Source organism: Asparagus officinalis, chromosome 3, assembly GCF_001876935.1.
Source record: "Asparagus officinalis chromosome 3, Aspof.V1, whole genome shotgun sequence".
Classification (NCBI taxonomy): Eukaryota; Viridiplantae; Streptophyta; class Magnoliopsida; order Asparagales; family Asparagaceae; genus Asparagus; species Asparagus officinalis.
Window position 1 is genome coordinate 52,709,612 of NC_033796.1, and position 19,927 is coordinate 52,729,538.

General features: G+C 32.6%; 1 protein-coding gene and 1 long non-coding RNA gene across 2 annotated transcripts; both read right to left on the minus strand.

The window, feature by feature from the left end:
* Positions 575-2,795, minus strand: LOC109834126. Its single transcript, XR_002245458.1, has 4 exons — positions 2,530-2,795; positions 1,362-1,463; positions 1,081-1,144; positions 575-907 (listed from the first exon to the last, which is right to left on the minus strand). It is a non-coding gene; the product is annotated as an uncharacterized LOC109834126 (long non-coding RNA).
* Positions 9,393-16,355, minus strand: LOC109834127. The gene is made up of 3 exons (XM_020402047.1): positions 16,135-16,355; positions 10,451-10,529; positions 9,393-9,713 (listed from the first exon to the last, which is right to left on the minus strand). Exons 1-3 carry the CDS (start codon positions 16,284-16,286, stop codon positions 9,648-9,650), a joined length of 297 nt encoding a protein of 98 aa, XP_020257636.1. The 5' UTR covers positions 16,287-16,355; the 3' UTR covers positions 9,393-9,647.

A 19,927-nucleotide genomic window follows, 5' to 3' on the forward strand; every position in this document is an offset into this window, starting at 1 on the left:
GGTTGGTAATCAATGGTTTTTATTTCTATTAGGCTGGAAATAGAAATTAATGTGTGTTTACGTTTGGAGACAGAAAAGTAATGAATGTAAAGTCAGGTAAAATTAGAAAAGAGTGCTTTGAATTTCTATATTTTTTTCTTTCTTGTTTGAATTGCTATCTTTTTTTCTTTCTTGTTTGATAGCTCATTTATGACTCATTTAACATTTTCTAAATGGGCGGATTTTTGCCTGCCCATTTAATAAACGGTCCATCCATTTGCTCATTTAACTATAATAGTTATGTATGTAATACTTTTGGGGTGTTTCTTATAAAACTTTGGGGGGGTTTTTGCGAGAACTTTTGTGGTGTGTGTGTGTGTGTGTGTGTGGGTGGGTGGGGGGGGGGTTTGTTTACAGTCTTTTGAGTTTTATGTCCAAACTTTCTAAGCTGTTTGTTCTTATTTTCCTTGTTCATTTCTCAAGCAGACTCCTATTTCTCATACAAAGATCAGATATTCAACTTCTTTGCTCAACCAAAATAATGTTACCCGCATAATATGAAACCTTACGAAAATACATGCAAGGAGAACAAATATAAGAGCAACGTCATACTAATATTGAAACTATCACCCAAGTCAAGCTAATAACTAAATAACTATATCTTTTGATGCTTTCTATGATATCTCGATATATCTCACTGTGATATTATAACAATATTTGAGATTTACAGTAATGCATCCATTCATCTAGTTTGAAATATATTCTGTATCATCTTAGTAGACGAATTTGTTGCTGCATACTGAAGCTCATCAATCTCATCTGATCTAAGACGCCATCCAAGCGAACCCAGGTTCTCTTCTGCTTGTTCAACTGACTTGACTCCTGGAATTGGAATTGTTCCTTTACAGATACACCAGTTTATGGGAACCTGAAATATACAAAGTTTATACAAGTGTCATGATCACGTAGCTTCAGTGTAATGATTTCAAAACCTGAGAAAATATTGAACTAACGCCAACCATCATTCGAACATGAACTTGAACAAAACTAGTTTTGTTTACTATAGTTAACTTTCCACTGTTTTACCAATATTGAACCTACACTGATGTCACTGATGCTTTAGTCTTTAACTCGAACTTGAACTTCCTTAGCACATTCCCCAAAACTGTGAATTGGAGTTGCATAAGAACCACTCATTAGGGTAATAAAGAAGGTGTTCTTAACTTCTATGAATATGGAGATTAATATACTTGCAGATTCCTTTGTTGACCAACAAAAACAAAAAAAACAAAAAAAGAACAAAAGAAAAGATAAAAGTACACGGACAAATCCAGATGAAAACGTCTGCAAAGAAATATTTTTTGTAGAATCATCTAGATTACCTTAACTGGGGATAAACTAATGTGGTTGAGGGACTTTTGATCTCAAATCTGGAAGGCTACTCAGATACGCCTGTAATCGGCCTGTTGCTGCAAGTATCAAACCTGAAACAGGATTAACAGTCAGGAACTGACTATAACTCCAACTTATAAGCAATATTAAAGGATTTTAGAAATACCAAGCAGCTTACATATTATACCGATAAATTCTCATTGGACGCTAATCAAGCAAGCGTTGCTTTTGAGCTCAATGTATAATACAAATTTTCAAGTTTCAACAATATGGAGCAACAATACAACTTATGGGATAGACATGGATTAGAAAGCAACATAGAAACTTAAGCAATTAAGAGGAAACATAAAGCTTACAGGGATATGGACAGAATGGGGAAATACAAGGCTTGAACAAATCCCCATTTCAATCCTTGCATATCACGTTGAGTCAGTTGGTAACACTGTGGAGTGAGAGGCCAGCAAAGCTGGCATGCCAATACCTCAAGGTTCAATATCCATTCACAATATTATCATTCATGTAACACATGCGAAGGAATTCTTTTACTAACAGTCAATTCCTGTTATTCATCAGGGAGCCATTGTAATCAGAAATCACGCAGATCTTGTTGCTTGGGAACCTAATCTGGAATTTGAACTGGATGAGATCTATAAAACATATCACAAGCATCCGGAACCTTGTGATCAGTGAAGTCCTGTGCGTGTGCTATTCAGTTAATTATATTTTCTGTCCTTTTCACTGATCATTATCAGTTGTTTTGTAGAAAAACCAAAGTTTGTTCATAAGTCAACCGGAATTATGAAAAAAAACTATTAGAACTTTGTTGAAAACCAAACATTTGTCATAATTCAATGACGGATACATGTGTGATGTCTATTTATCCGGGTAGCCGAACTATTGAAAATTTGTATGCGGTGATTAGATACATGAAAAATTGATCATATTTTTCCTTGTTTGTTCTCTGTAGAGTATATCAGCCATAATTAAAGTTTTTCTCCCATACTTCCAACTGGAACCGATAAAGATATAACCTTTGGCCCTAATTTCGTCAGGAAAAAAAAGTTCCATAATCATACATATAATTGAATGAAACTAGCAAATAACAACAGCGAAAGATCAAAAATACATAATTTCTTCAAACGTGAAGATAAAGATTACCTCAAATCGAGCGAGTAACTGACGATGGAGGAGGAGATTGGATCTCTTGCTCGCCCTCTATGGAGTCTTTTGACAAACTGAGGAAGAATTAGGGTTCTCGACGACGAGGAAGGAGGGTATCAAATCTCCCGCAGTCGACGTTGCCGGATTTTATGTAGAATTGGGGAGAAAATCTAGGGGGGTTTTTTTTCTCCGTGGGTTTGATTTTCTAATCGGCGAAGAGACCGAGAAGAACGAGAAGGCTTCGGGTTAGGTTTTGAGAATACAGGGGGCAAATGGGTGAACTGATACCGGCTGCCCATTTAGTATAGTTTGATATGAACCCGTCTGATTAGACTCATTTAACTAAACTAGTTTTTACACACGTGTAATGCACGTGATTTAATACCATGATTAAGTATTTTTGGCAGTTTGTGCTCATTTTTTTTTAAACTCTTACATCCCGATTATTTTTTTATGTTTGTTTAAATAGGATACACTCAATTTAAATTTTCATGTTGATATTTGAATTGACAAAAAACAAATATAATTTAAAAATAATTTGAATTTTCATATTATTTTTGACCGGTATGAAACTAAGCTTTATTTGAGAAAGTATAGCATTGCAAAGTGAAAAATATTAAAATAGTGTTATACAAGGAAGGTGAATATTTAAAACCAATATGGCAAAATGATTGATTTAAAGTATGTTAAAACGATGCAAAAGAGAATATGAAGTTTATTCCTAATCATTAATAGACTTCATAAAAAAATATAAATTAAAGATTAATACTAACTCTAGTATACTTTTATATGATAAAAACATCCACATAAGAATATAAAAGTACTGAAAAAAATTCATAAAACTCCCTTCTAAAGATTCCTAATTTCACTCAAAATAATTAAACTACCCTATAAAATATTCAGAAAATATTGTTTTTTTATTTCTTCTATTTTATTTTTTATTGAGTTAAGATCAATCCTTCTTCAGGTTTATCATTTATCTTATTGAGTTAAGATCAATCCTTCTTCAGGTTTATCATTTATCATTTCTCGGGCAATTCTAGAGTATTGTATTTATCATCTACATCAATTGTGACATCAGGCTAATTTTGTATTTTTTTATGCTATTATCTTTTCTGGACTCGTTAATTTTTTATCATCTCATTTAACTCTACAAAGAAGTCAAATGTACTTATGATGTTCAACACAAACTGTTCAAAATATAGACTTTAATTTTTTTTCTATTTCAATGAGAATAAATATTAATTTCATATATATAAAATTCTTTGTGTTCCTAATTTATTACTTAAATAAATTAGAAGCTATCTCTTTATTTTCTTCTAAAATGAATTCTTCTGATGTGTATCCAATAAGAATTTCTGTTATTTTAATAATATTATCTTTGCTCTATCCCTGTCATTTTCCATAAAGATCTAAAATAAATACCTGCATTATTCATTACCAATTTCTCTTAGATTATAATATTAATATTTAATTTGAAGAACACAGTATGGAATTTATGAATACTTACTAATTTTTCTTATGTCTTCCATGAAGATTTTTTCTTAGATTAGGATAAAGTTATTAAATTATTTTTTAATGTAACTCATTCAGTGCTTCATTAATAGATATGTCTTATGTTAATGCCAATTCAAGTGATTCATTGACGTTTTCTGAATTTTAGATTTATTTCTATCACTTTCCCATTTGCAATGGAAATAACTCAATTCTTTTAAAGTTATCTCTAAATATTCTAATAGTTTCTCCATATGTAATTCCTTGTATTCTTTTACCCTATAAATATTATTAACATCAAAGATTAAAGTTTCTAAATTAAAATCAATTAATGCTAAGGTATAATATTATAGTGTTTTATCATTTCTATTAACGTCAAAGATTAAAGTTTCTAAATTAAAATCAATTAATGCTAAGGTATAATATTATAGTGTTTTATCATTTCTATGGATTTAAATATCTATCAATTAATGTTACGAATGTATTTTGGCTACCCCAACTTATTACTAAAATTATATGAAATTACTTTAATTTATATAGTGCCGATAATTTTTAATCTATAATATTTTTAAAAATTTTATCCATTAACCGGATGTTTTTAATCAATTCTTATTGTTTTTGTTTACCAGTATCAACTTAGACTATTCTTAGATGCTGAAAATGGATAGTAAATCCCTAAATTAGAAATTTTAATATATATATATATATATATATATATGAAAAATACCAAACAATTACACTTTTCTTTGCCAAGTTTTAAAATTTTAGCCCATTTTTGTGGTTTTGAATTTGAGGGTGTGATTTGTAATTTTTAAAATTTTGAAAGAGTTTTTTTTAAAAAAAACTTTTAAGTTTGGTACTTGTAAATTATATGTTTCATGTGTTGGTGGTAATTTTTTAAATGTTAGTATATTTCTTGTAACTCTAAAATTTTGAGGGTGTCTTTTGCAATTATTAAAACTATAGATTAATTTTGAAAAATATTAAATTTCAGTGGTCTACCAATCGACGAATTTGATGTGTGCTAGTTAAAAATTTTGAAAATTTAGAGTTTTTTTTACAATTTTTAAATTTTGAAGGAGTTTTTAAAAAATTTTGAGGTTAATTTTGGAAAATTTTAATTTTTTAGGTGTCTAAGGGTAATATCTTGAATTCATCTTATTTTATTTACAAATTTTAGAATTTTAGGGTGGCTTTTTATAATTTGAACTTTTGAAGGTGTGTTTCTATAATTTTTAAAATATTAAGGGTGTTAATTAAAAAATTTAAATTTAAATGTCAAAAATTTTAGGTGTATCATGGTAATCTGTTGAATTCATCTGTGTTGTTTGTAAGTTTTAAAATTTTAGAATTTTAATGTGCTTGTCTGTAATTTAAACTTTTGAGGGTGTTTCTATAATTTTTGAGACATTAGGTGTTAACTGTAAATTTTAAATTCTTTGCAAACTGATGTTAATTTTTTAATTTCATGTTTTTTATTTTAAGTTTTGAGACATTGGGATGATTTTTATAATTTTAAACTTTTCAGGGTCTTTTCTGTAATTTTAAAACTTTTTATGGTTTTTTTACAATACTTCATGTATTATAATATGTTATCTACTTGTAATTTCTTTATCTTAATAAACTAATATCATTTTTATGTTTTATATATTTTATTAATATTAGTTTTTTTTAAAATTGTTAAGCTAAACATGGTTCACATAGGATTAGGATAAGATATGATTATGATTAGGATAGATTAAGATATAAATAAAATATTCAAAATAATGAAGGGTAATATTGACCATTGAAAATTAGAATTTGATTATAGATAAGATAATTCAAACTATAAAGGGGTATATTTGTCTAAAAAAGATTTTCCGAACTCGTGCTTTTAAAGGGAGTATGATGTGTGGGTTTTGGACGGGCTAAGTGATAGACGGACCAGTTAAGCAAATGAGTATGGGCAAAAATTCTTTTCACTACATACTGACAAGTCGATGCTGATCGAGTTAGCTAAACCTAGTGCCTTCAAATCAATGTGCAAAGCCTAGAGCTACACCAAAATTTGCATATTTATCTTTCTCTGCAATTTTTTTTAATAACACAGCTAAACAGAGCGCAAGTGCTCTCTTCACTAGTATTGTTCAAAGAATAAAGGGGCATCTCTATAATAGAGTTCAATAAAGGATGAATCTTCTCCAACCAAATAAAAACATAATCAGCAGAAAGAGCATGCTTAGCTAATTAACCAATACGCTGTCATATTACCTTGGCAGTTTACACGTAGAGGCATGCGCCTTGGGATAAAAAGGCTTTAGAAAATTATATAGAGACCTGCGTGTTCCATAAAGATGAACAAATATGTGTAAAAAAAAGCTGTGCGCGCGCACACACACACACAAATGTACACACGCACACACACCAAAAGAAATTAAGGGAGGTATATATATTCAAACTGCATACATAGGTGGAGAGTTTACGTGGAAATGTATACCTAATGTAGTTTATGCCAGCATGAAGCATAACGTTTTAGGACCTCTCATACACACAGATAGCATATATTCCATTAGTTAACAACCCAGCATTGTCAGTATTTTCTTGCAAAAAAACATTCCAAAGCATCATAATCTATGTGATAGGGAGACTATGTTGCGTTTTTTTTTGAAGCTTCATTGCCTTCAGGTTCTTGTGGAATTTTGATCACCGTGTATTGCTCGGTATATGTATCTTGTGTTCTGCAAAAATTCTTCTTTAGCTGAATGAAGTACTCTTTTTTCTATCGGATTTGTCTCCAAAACAAGCGGGATCGATAACTCCTTCCTGATATAGAGATCGTAGATACGCTGCAAATATAAGAAGGTATTCTAGTTATGTGAGGCGCACAATAATCACCTAGTTAGTGTTTTTGCATGAGTTGTAAAGCCGTGATCGAGAATAGGTTTTTAGCATTAATTCCTCCCTAAGATATTAGCAAATATGGAGCCGGTGATATCACGGAGCTGTACGTTTAAACGGCGCCTGTAATAGCTATTTAAATGTAATTAAGCTACGTGTTAGGGATTTCGCCGGAATCGAGAGCGACGAAATCGGAGAAAAAAGGGCTGAGCGTTTTGGTTTTGGGAACACAGGCGGTCAAATGGGTGAACAGAGACCGTACCAATTCAGTTGTATTTTAAGATTACCCCGCCCGATTAAATTTAAAATAACACAAAATATCCTCAAAAGTTTTAAAATTATAAAAAACATCCTGACATTTCAAATGTTAAAACAACAAACATGAAATTCAGAAACTAACAACAGCCTACGAAGAATTTAAATTTATAATTAACACCATCAATATCTCAAAAATTATAGAAATACCCTCGAAAGTTCATATTACAAACAAACACCCTGAAATTCTAAAATTTCAAAACTTACAAATAACATAGATGAATTCAATGGATTACCATGATGCACCTGAAAATTTCCAACGTCTCAAAACTTTAGAAAAAAACATGAAATTAAGAAATTAACAGCAGCCTCTAGAGAATTTAAAATTTACAATTAACACTCTTAATCTCTCAAAAATTATAGAAACACACTCAAAGTTCAAATTATAAAAAAGTACCCTAAAATCCTAAAATTCTAAAACTTGTAAACGGTATAGATGAATTCAAAGGGTTACCATCAAGCACTTAAAATTTTAAAATTATACAAAATTAACCTCAAAGTTATAAAAATTACAAAATGATACTCCTTTAAAAGTTAAAAATCATAAGAAACTCTAAAATTTTAAAATTTGTAATCAGCACACATCAAATATGGAAACTATTGTCAGACCACTAAATTCTAAAATTTTCAAAAATAACCCAAAGTTTTGATAATTATAAAAAACACCCTTAAAATTTTAGAAATTCCATACTTTGTTCTTCAAATGCTAAAGAAATTAAATATTAATATTATAATCTAAGGCTAATTGACAATGAAAAATACAGGCATTTAGTTCAAATTCTTGTGGAAAATGATAGGGATAGAGCAAATATAATATTATTGACATAACAGAACTCTTATTGGATGCACATCAGAAGAATTCATTGTAGGAAAAACATTACTCCTAATCTTATTTAAGTAATAAATTAAGAACACAAAGAATTTCATATATATGAAATTAACATTTTAGAGAAAAATCAAAGTTTGTATTTCAAGAAGCTTGTGTTGAATATTGGAAATACATTCAACTTTTTTGTGAAGTTAAATGAGAAGATGAAAGATTAGCAAGCTCACGAAAGATAACATCACAAAAAATTCAACTCTAGCTTGATGTCACAATCGATGTAGGATGCTGAAGACACTACTCCAAAATTACTTAAGAAAAAAATAAAGATGAAGGAAGAGTGATCTCAGCTCAATAAAATAATAAAACAGAGAGAATAAATGACAATATTTTTTAAATATTTTATAGAATAGTTTAATTATTTTGAGTGAAATTAGGAATCTTTAGACTGAATTTTCATGAACTTTTTTTAGTACTTTTATATGCTCATGTCGATACTCTTATCATATAAAAGTTAAAAGTACATTAGAGGTAGCATTAATATTTAGTTTATACTTTTTTATGAAGTCCAGCAATGATCAGGAACAAATTTTCATATTATCTTTTGTATCGTTTTAGTATACTTTTAATCAATTATCTTGCCTTATTGGTTTTAAATATTCACCTTCCTTGTATGATACTATTTTAACGTTTTTCACTTTTGTAACACTGTACTTTCTCGAGTAAGGCTTAGTTTCATGTTAGTCCAAATAATATAAAAATTCAATTTAACTTCAGATTATATTTATTTCCTGTCAAACTTCAATTATCAACATGAAAATGTAAATTGAGTGTAGCCCATTCATACAAATATCAAAGAAAATAAATAAACGCGATGTTAAAGTTTAGAGATAAAAGCGAACAAAAGCTGTTAAAGAGGAACGGAACAAATTTTAGTTAGGAAATAAGCTAACAATGCTCTCAAGAATTGTCTTTCCTATTAAAAGCTCTCAAGAATTAGAAATAAGATTTTTATTCTCTTTCTTTTCCCTCAACTCATGGAATTACAGGAGAGTACGGCGTTTTCAATTTAATAATAAAGTAATATCTTTACTTTATTAAAAGTTCTCCCCCTCATGCTTTGCATCTTAGTCCAAAGCTGGTACATATATATTATTCATAATTTGATTTCGTCAATCAGATAAAAGCTACTTAACCCTTGCAAATCTTATTCGCTATGGTCGTGTATTAAACAAATTAATCTGGTATCCCCTGACAATCGATGGTTCTCGATTGGATTCAGATCCAACACGTCAACTAAGGCCCAAGGTGTTATTGTATCATTCATTTTCTTGACTGACAAAAAACAATACGCAGTTGAGACTTAAATAACATAGAATAAGATTAACAATAGATGAGATTCACACAGTTGAGATGTTTTGGCTGCTACTTCAATAGACTTCGACAACAAACATTTAACTTGAAGAACGTCAACAGATAACGTTCATGATAAAGCCTACAACTATGAGCACAAGCATCTAGCAACTGAACGTTATGTCAATTGTTGCTCACAAGGATCACAATTAGACTCGGAAAAAAATATGTATCAGCGCCATTCTTCAGCGTTCTATGGGAAGTAAACTGGCCAGTTGAAGTAGTACGAGTCACGCACGGGCTTACTCATCTGGTTCCACTGCGAAAGAGATAGAGAAGAAAAAAAAAAACACCCGCTGAGTTGAGCTACGGTCAGACTACAGATTGCAAAAACATGAATCTGCTCATTGAAAAGAATCGCCAAAAGCCATATGTGCACATTGAGCTATTGAAATCTGCCTTGTGCTTGGAATTTAGTTGAATTGCAGACGCACCCTGAACAGTGGTAGCGTAGCCTAACCCTGAACTCTTTTTATTAGCATTTACACCACCTGAACCTCGGTCCGTGTTACTTTTTACCCTCAGTCTAAAGGGTAATTTAGTTTTTTTTTTTCCCCTATTAAACTGAGGGCAAAATGCAATTTACCGTCACATGATTCCCACCGACATCTCAACCTCAGGGGGCGTAGATGCTAACAAAATAGATTAGTTAAAGTGGAAACACGCTCAAAATACAACGGCAGATCTGCAATTGACCCTAAGATTTAAATACAACCAATTGTTTAACCAATGTCATTCAGGAATATGGTTATGATTCAAAGATGCCACTTTCGGTTTGCTTGTAGCTATGATAGTGATTTGGGATGAAAAGTAAAACACTGCTTCTTTATAGGTTAATTTCAAATTTCATACTCATATATCTCAATTAGTGGTGGTTACCCGGTGGTTCCCTTGAAAGTTAGGCTACAATTTGCACAAAAGTAAGCAACTGAGCCAGAATAGTGCAGAACATGATTGACACGTGAAAATGAATGGTAAAGAGGATCTTGAGTTCACCTTGAACTGGTGGGGCTCCTTCTTCTCCACGGCTTTCTTCCAATGGTAATGCTCGAACATCATGGCCTTATCATGCCAGCTGGTGATATTATCCAAGAACACGATGTAAAATAAGGAGTTAGAAAAAAGCACTAATAAGATGTTCATGTGCTCACAAGCAGCTAATAATTACAGAATTTTGAACGGTTCCTACGATGGGGATTCACAAGAAATTACAAAACATAATTGAGGGATAACCAAAAAAAAGATGCAGAGAAAATAAATTTAAAAAAAAAAGCACCAGAGTGGCTGTATAATTCATAACACGACATAGGCACTGATTTTTGTCTTTCCCAGGGACAAGGGAACTACTAACGTCTTAAGTTCTTAACCAACAAGTCAAACCATACGCAATTTTCCGCTTTGATATCAATATATTTCATCTTGACACTCGTGACATGTAACTGGATATCAAGGTTTTAAATGTCGGTTATCGGGGATTTATCGGACGGTCAACATTCTTATCGGATAGCGGAAATCGGGGATATATCGGGGATAAATAGTATTTATCGGAGTAATATACTAGCAAATAATAAACAAACATAAGCTTGAAAAATAATATAATGTTAGTCAAAATGGAATAATAAACTAGCAAATAATAAGATAACATCAAGAATGAAGAATCATCTACGCATCTACATAATTATTGTTTAATCATGAGATTCATAAACTAACTTACTAAGTTGATATTTAGTAGTTATGAGCCATTATCAATATCCATAAACAAACATAAGCTAATCACCAATCAACCAAGTTCCAAAAGCAACAAATAGTTCATAATTTGTAAACATTCAAAGAGCAAATCCAAAAGAAAGCAAAAGCTCCTAAATCCTACTTATCGGCCGATAAAACCGATATTTAGAGCCTACTTATCGGCTGATAAGTACCTTTATCGTCGATAACTCGCGATAAACCTCAAAAAACGATAACCGAATAAAAATCCTACTTATCCTAGCGGAAAGCTCCCAAATCCGATAACTCGGCGATAATATCGGATTATCGGCCGATATTTAAAACCATGCTGGATATAGTTCTCGTCCTGTATGATCACTCAACTTGTGCTACTAGTACTGCTAGATTATGTAACTGGGTTTTTACTCTTTGATAACAATACAACTTCTGCTACAAGTACCGCTAGATTATGTCCAGTCTCCGCACCAAGTTACTAGATGTATATGGATTACACATTTTAATAGATAACTCATCACATGCAACATCTGCAAGTGATGATGGGGTACCCATCTTCTTTGTGCCTTTTGCAGTTTCCATGAGATATATGGCTGACAATTATCCTTGCGGATTCAGCATTCCTTCAGGTAACATTTTCAGTTACCAGCTACCAATAGTTTTTATGGAAGAATGCAACAACATAATTGGTTTGCTGGAAACTCTATTCAACCACTTCCCGTCACCAGCTATCTTCTAGCCAAAAACTATCTAAACCCCCTCACCACTTACCAATAACATAGATTATTTTAAACGGCAGAGAGTAATGTAAAGTAATGTAAACCTTTTTATGACCTTCAAAGAGTATTTAATCAACTAGGGAAAAGTAAATATGGACATCTTCATTGTTCCGAACAAAGTACAATAATTTTAGGTGTAAACATTTCTTAATTTTTATTTGCCATAATATTTATGCAGCATCCACAAAAGTAACCAAGCTAAAGAACTCCAGGGAGATATAAGTATTTTGACAAGTGACGAGTGCTTAGCTAAATATTTGGGCATCTAAGGTATTAGTTCCTCGAAACATAAAAAATGGGAACCCATAGCAAATTATTTTGAAAGTCCCCAAAATCCTTTGATGACACCAAAGGGGTCTAAATTAGATTTTGATGTTAAAATTCTAACATGGGTTTGACTACGTGTCCACTAAAGTTAACCCTGCTCCTTGCTCCCTCCACAGCAAGAGCAGCAGCAGTTGAAGCCGGAAGCCCTTCAGTGGATGTCAGCTGCATATGGCAGTCCAGCGGTGGCTACCATGGTGGTCCAACAAGAGTCACCGACAGTGGTTGGCTGGAGACTACAGCCGCGACGGGCGACCGTCAGCCTCATCTTAGGGCGTGAAATAACAAGCGACCACTAGCTAATTATGGATTAAAATCACAATTTTTAACCAGAGGGGGATATTTGGTGGAATGTGGGGCCTTTTTCAAAATAACGTCCTTTGAGGGACCTATTTCCTGTTACCTAAGTTTAGAGGGACCAATACCTTAAAAACCCTAAAATATTTCCGTAAGCTTTTACTTAAAAAGATGGTTGCACTATTTGAAAAATAAGCAAGCACTGGAAAGAAATTAGGAAAACAACTGTGTTCTAAATTATTTAATCAATTAGTGAATTAAGCAAATTCTGGTCACTGTTTTATCATTTTATATAAGCAAATAAAAGTTTCATGAACTATTTATAACTAATCTAATTTTTCCATATTTCTGCTGCTTCATAATACTGCTAAGTGCTAACTGCGTACATATTCATTTCTGATACAATAAAAACAGCTTTAGAGCAATTGATCTAAATTTAAAACAATGTGACAGAGATATGAACTTTTTCACAACAAATACAACAGGTTTCATAAAAATATAATAATTTGGTTGCAATGTAAACAACTTTAAGGAAAACGTAAATTGTATGTATGCATATAGACACAGTTTGAAGAACTAGCAGATAATTTAAGTTTCCTATCTCCAAGCTGAAAATAGAGTATTTTCCCCACAGGGACATGCTGCATCCAAATCTCTAAAGCACTGGTTACAGTTGTTAGAGATAATTCTGAGAAATCAGCAAAAGTTATAGTATTCTAAATGCCATGATACAAAGAAATCAGACTAAAACTAGAAGTTCAGAATGGATGTAAGAAGTTAGCTCTTCAGTTGAAACCTCTACAAACAAATAGCAGGAAATAGAAAAGATTATTAAAAAAACATTTATGTGAAGACAGTTTTTAGAGGTTAAAAGTGCAGAAACAAGACAAGTTATTTTTGGGAAGTTCTGAAAAGATGGACAATTTTAGTATAAAAGTGAAGAAACAAGACAAGTTATTAAAAACAATACAAGTTATTTTTGGGAAGTTCTGAAAAGATGGACATTTTTAGTATAAAGGAGAATAATACACAATATTTTGTAAAATTCAAGTAATAAAAGGCAAAAGGAAAAGCGATAAGTTGATGCATAAACAAGTGAAAAGCAACACAAAAGTACCACTCAACATGTATCTCCTTATCCTAGGAATAACGATCATTTAGGGATCAGCATCCTGACTAGCATAAATCGGATAAAGCGATTGTTTTTTGGTATCCTAAGCTTATATGAAAACAAGAACGGAAAAACAACTTAGTTGTAGGAAAAAGTTCTTTGATCAACAAAAGAGCATTAACCGTAAAACATGAACCCATCTGTTCCATTGAGCACACCCATGATACTCACATCTAAACAGTCCTGCATCATTGAACTTCCAAGCATCAACTGTATAAGCTGTTTATTAAGTCCTCTTTCGACACCTATCTATACTCAAAATCAGACCACATTAAAAGTACGTCTCTTCAAGTCTGTGTAATCAGTACTCCAGCTTCATCCATGGAATCTTTCCGCACAAATTGCTAAACCATCCGCAACCATCTTTTGTTCCCATATATGTGTTTTAACCAATCTAGTAAAGCATCTCTATATCATGAAAATTCTACTTTTACAAGGTTAGAATTCGATAGCTGGTACTTGATTCTATGATCTAGATAACCTCTATTTTCATTAGTAGTATATCACCTTGAGATTGTCGTTTATGCTTAGTTGCACTGTTGTTGTACATCTAACCTCACTAAAATCTACATCTTCTTAATAGTGACCTATTTGATCAATTCTCAAGGCTCTCTTTGGTTTGTTTGTTTTGAATAAAAGTGAGAGAAAAGAAAAGAAAAAGAAAAAGAAAACAGGTTTTCAAAGTTTGGTTAGATGGGAAAGAAAAATGTAAGCTTGATTACCTAAAGAAAGTAAGCTTTTGAAATTTTCATTTAGGTTTTCTTCACCGTAAGGTAAGGAAAGGGATGGCAAAAAATTGTCGGGGCCAAACATTACCCCTTCGCGAGTTATGGTTGTGTGGCTGAATGAGGCTCCTTTTTTCGGGCACCACCGTGGATTAAAATGGGTCAGCTGACCCACATAGATTACACATAAAAAGGGATGTTCATACAGTAGTCTTTTATAACTTTCTTATTTAAAAAATAGTCCCTCAAATTATTAAAGTTATTATAAGGTACCGCAATTTTTAAGCTGTCTCAAAATTAGTCCAAACATCATTGAAATTGCTATTGCCTCTCAATTCTCATAAATTATCTAAAAACTATCCCTCCAATTGCTACTTCTGCACTTGACGGATTAATTTGAAACAAGTCATGGCAGTTGGTGAACCAAATAGAAATTAAATGATTTAAGGGACTAAATTTTGAAATAACTAAAGGGTACCTAATAGCAATTCAAATAATATGAGGGAAAAAATTTCAGGACAGGTATGTGCAATAACTCCTAAAGTGTCAAAGGGTCCAGTGTAATAAAAAAATTGAAGGGCTTACAGTAGCTCCTCAAAATTCCAGGGGGGGGTTCTATAATTAACCATTTGAATTTTGTAGGATACACACACACACACTACTTTCTCTATCTAGTTTTTTTAGAAGGATTTCCATGAGGTTCTTTTTTTCTATACAAACAAAAAAATACCAACAATGCTTACCTTTTCCCCAAGAACAACACTTGTACCGGATCTTCATAGGATCATGATCCTCTTCAATTAAGTGATAATTGGAGAGGATTCCATTCTCTCAATCCTTACCATCTATATCACTAAATCCTAGTAGTTAAAGCATGCACTTGGAACGGCGAGGATTAAACTCATAGTAGATGATCACTCCTCAAAGATGCACCGTAATACAAAAAAGAATTTGAAATTAACTCGTATGCTTCTCACCATACCCGTCTCCCTTTACACAGGAAATGCCCTTTAATTCTTCGCTTTGAACTTCGCGTCTCCAAGAAGAATGCAAGCCTTACAGCAAATGCATCATCTTCTACTATTTCTCTAGTCTCTTGCATAACATCGGAGAATATAGAGGTTGCTCCCTCAATAGTATTAGGTAACATGAATATGGACTTAGGTATAGTCCAAAACCCAGGATCAGGTTTACTAAGTTATGTCGTCATTCTCGTCACCTCGAGTAGACAGCAGATCCTAAATTCCTGGATTTTCTAAATAAATCCGCGCTCTATAGTTAAGCCAATTTTGATGGAGAACTGTATAGTTTTCTTTTTGCATTTTCTATACGAATCTGAAGCCGGTACAGCGACATCCCTAGAATCAACAATTGACAGAACATAAAACTACAACCCTCTCAACCCTCACCACATTGTTTTGCTTGGGTCGTTTGACAACAACAACATGATAACGAAAAAAAAAAAGAAGAAGACATTTTTTTCACAAACCCTAACAGGGACCGTGAAGTAAACGCTATTGAGAACAAGAACCGGGAATAGGTTTAAGTAGCATCCAAAAACCCTAATTATTGATAATTGATGATTAGACGATGATTAGATGATGGTGATTAAAAAAAAAAGCCCTAATTGAGAAGAGACGGCGAGGGTTCAGGGTTTAATACTTGAACTGGTTGGACAGCTGCCACATGTAAGGGTTGTTCCAGGTGAGGGCGGAGAAGACGAAGGATCCGATCCATATGTTCACGAATCGTTCCGGATCCGTGTGCGGCACGCCCGGATCGCCCCGATACGCGTTCCCGAAATATTTCTCCATTTACCTTCTACCCTTTTGCTCTTTGCTGCCTCCGCCTCTGCCTTATCCTCTGCTGGCCTTGTCCTCTGGCGACGGGTATTTTTTTATATTAGCCCCTTACGTTGAATGTAATTTGATATTAGCGCCTTACCTATCCACGTTGTGATATCAGCCCCTCACTCAAGCTGCTATAATGTGTTAATATGAGGGACTCATGTCAACGCGTCGTGGCAATTTTTTGAGGGGCTGATATCTGAATATGAACCAAACCATGGGACTCGTATCAGCATATCATAGCTATTTGAGGGGCTAATATAAAATATGAATATTTAAGGGCTTGGTATTAAATTACTTATGATGTAAGGGGCTGATATCGAAGAACCCAATTTCATTTTAGGATTTTTTTTTTTTTTGATATTAGTCTCTTATACTTTTATATTTTGCAAGTAGCCCGTAAAATTTTAGATTGCTATTAGGTCCCTCGATTCTTGCGTTTATGTCCCGAATAACCGAAATTACTATTAGGTGACCTCCTATTCCTAAGTTATTATGAGATTAGTCCCTCCAACCAAGAATTTATCGGAGGGGTTAGCTAGTCAGATATATTCTTCTGGATTATCAGGTCTTCAAATTCTCATAACTAGTTCCAGATTGACACGTCAAATTGTTATTTCTACTCTTGATTTGAGTGATTAACTTCAAAATAACTTAAAATTTGTAGGACCTAATGATATTTTTAATGATTTGAGAGAGTACTTTCCAATGCGACTTAAGAATTGTGAGACCTAATAGCTAATAGCTAGTTCAATTATTTGAGGGACTGCATAGCATGAATGATTTTTGGGACTAGTAGAAAAACACACATTGTTTCGTACAGTTTTTGGGAAGGGTGAATAGAAGAGATGGGGAAAGAGGTGAAAAACTCATTTGAGAGTTCCTTCGAGAGGATAATGGAGGGGAAATGAGTAGCATTGGTTGAGAGCTCGTCATCATCATTGACCTACTGTGCATGCAATTCGACTCTTGTCTGATTGATGTGAAATAGGAGTGAGGGTTATTTAATCTATGATGATCTGAATCCAACTACTGGTATTAATCTGAACACATGGTATATATAATAATTTCCCTTTCATTTCTTTTACTAAAAAAACATGATCCCCCCACCCCTACCCCCACCCCCACCCCCTCTTTTCATTATTGAGTATCCAAGCAAAGCGTCAAGGTTATTTGAGATAATACTTCAAAGTTGTCGTTTTCGTACAAGTTTCATTGAGACACTTTAATGCTTTAGAATGTAAGAAGGGTTTATACTTTTATTTTGTTTTTTGTTTTTTATTTTTGATGAAAAGAAAGGTTTACATTAGTTTCTATAAAATTATGAACTAAAATACGTGGATGAAAACCGACCTTTTTGGTCAACTATAGAGTTTAGAAAGAATGAAAAAACAAGAGTAAGCCTTTGGGAGTTAGGTTGTCAAATTAATATACATTGGAAAACTTCGGAGTATAAAATTGTTAGAATAGGACTTATATCAAAGTTCAAAAAATCAAAACTTCAACAGTAACAAAATGCAAGTAATACTATAACAAAAGTTGTATGTGTTCACACTTATTTTTGACACATGAAGTGTCATTTTATTTGCCAAGGATTACATAGTTGTGACACGAGTAAAAAGTGCAGCAAATCACGACACATATTCATGTCATCAGATATACAGTTAAATATAATTGAAAAAGATTAATAGTTCAACATGGATTATGCGAGAATCTATTAATGAGCTTAAATAATAAATCTTAGATTTTAATTATGATGTTGATTAAACTATGATAGTGTATAAGCTAAAAAATCTCCATAATTAAATGTGCTTTGGTGAGAATAATCCTAGGACGGGTCACCTTCTAGAAAGTTATAGTATTGAATGATGATACTCTTTTTTTATTTTTTATGCTCTAGACACAGCTATATATCACTGCTCTTGATGCATATATGTGTCACGAGTTTTATAACACATGTATGTATCACCACTCTCGACATATATATATGTGTCATGAAATTTGTGACACATTCTCAGATGTGTAGAAAGATGATTTCCACATATTCTCTAAACACATTTTTGATATTGTCACGCTCTATTTATGCGATACAAAAATGTGTCACGTTGAGATAATAAATTTATCATAATTTATAACTTTTGTTGTAGTGTAATCCATCTTCTTACTTGACGTAGCTAACTTGCTCGGTTTTGTTCTTCTCTAAATGATATATAAAAATAGAGTGTGAATGATGATAATGAGGAGGAGGAGGAGGAGGAGGTGGAGGTGTCTAAAGAGGAGTGGATGTTGTTATCCTCAAGTTTATCTTATGTTGTAGAACCTTCATACCTGGTATATTGAAAATGTGTTATATTGCATACCTCTCTCCCAACTTGAATGTGTTCCTCTTTGTTTAGGATCCCTGACGAGTTTTTATTTATTTTCATTTTTGGTAGAGAGAACATCGTGTTGGGTCCTTTTGTTTTGATGATGTTTAACAAACAATTTATCACTAATGTTGTTTGTCTAGTATTTATGTTTTGTATTTATTCTAGGCAAACAACATATTGGAGGATGGATGGAATCAAGCATTCAAGATCATGTTCAATGGAGGTTGGCGGAATAGTGTAGTGAAGCAATGCAATTCAAGTTGAAGATCCAAGTTCAAGCTTCATCCGTAAGTGTACCAAGTTGAGCTACATCGAAGATCAAGATAGCTTGGGTAATTTAGTTTAGGTTTATATTATGTGTGTTGATACTTTAAGCTCAATCACATACACGTTTTGGTTTTGTATATGTATAGTTATATATATACATATATGTTTTGGTTTAGTTTTGTAGATATGAAACAAATATATATTCATATACACATTCATATGTTTCATATTCTATTATATTTGGAAATATATTATGTTTTTTGGTTATAGACTCTAAAATAATAGTTCATATATTTTATCAAGTCTATAAAGCCATACAAGAGTTTTCAAAACATGGTTTAGTCAAAATGACAAAACAAGTGTTGTTGTATTTTCATGTTTTGGACTATTTTGAAAAATAAAGAGATTTCTCATTTGGGAGGTGTTTTTTGAAAACCAGTTTTTATAACATGCATATTATCATGTTTACAATCATTTCCAAAGTTTTACATTTTTTTGATTTTGTTTGTTATTTTTAAAGGCAATTTAAAAATCAGATTTCTGTTTTAAAACAAGCTGATAACCTATTATCAGTCGACTGATGAGATGACTGAAGAATGAGTCTGGAATCATCAAAAACTTTTTGTTTTATTTTAGTCGACTGATCAGTCGACTGATGAGGTTATTAGTCGATTGACGAGTTCATCAGTCGACTGATGATGTGTTGATGGCCTGTAAGGGTCAGCTCATTAGTCGACTGATGAACAGTATCAGTCAACTAACGGCTCAATGGCTAGTTTTTTCAGCTTTCTGTTTTTTTATCTTTTTGCTGGTTTTGTTGGTTTCTTCTTGGCTTTGGGGTTCCTATAAATACCCCCACATATCCTCGGTTCATAACTAACTAGAGGAAAGTTTTTAAACAAGTTTACAAGGGTTTTAAGTTTGGTTTTAGTTTGTTTCAAGAGTTTAGTTTTTGAAGAAATTTTTACAAGA

Bases quoted from the DNA above. Each gene is read 5' to 3' on its own strand.
- LOC109834127 (XM_020402047.1), bottom strand. From the start codon at position 16,286: ATGGAGAAATATTTCGGGAACGCGTATCGGGGCGATCCGGGCGTGCCG. The intron at 10,530-16,134 runs GTATTAAACCCT...TAATATCACCAG, and splicing joins CAGCTGTCCAACCAGTTCAA to CTGGCATGATAAGGCCATGA. The intron at 9,714-10,450 runs GTGAACTCAAGA...TCTCTTTCGCAG, and splicing joins AGGAGCCCCACCAGTTCAAG to TGGAACCAGATGAGTAAGCC.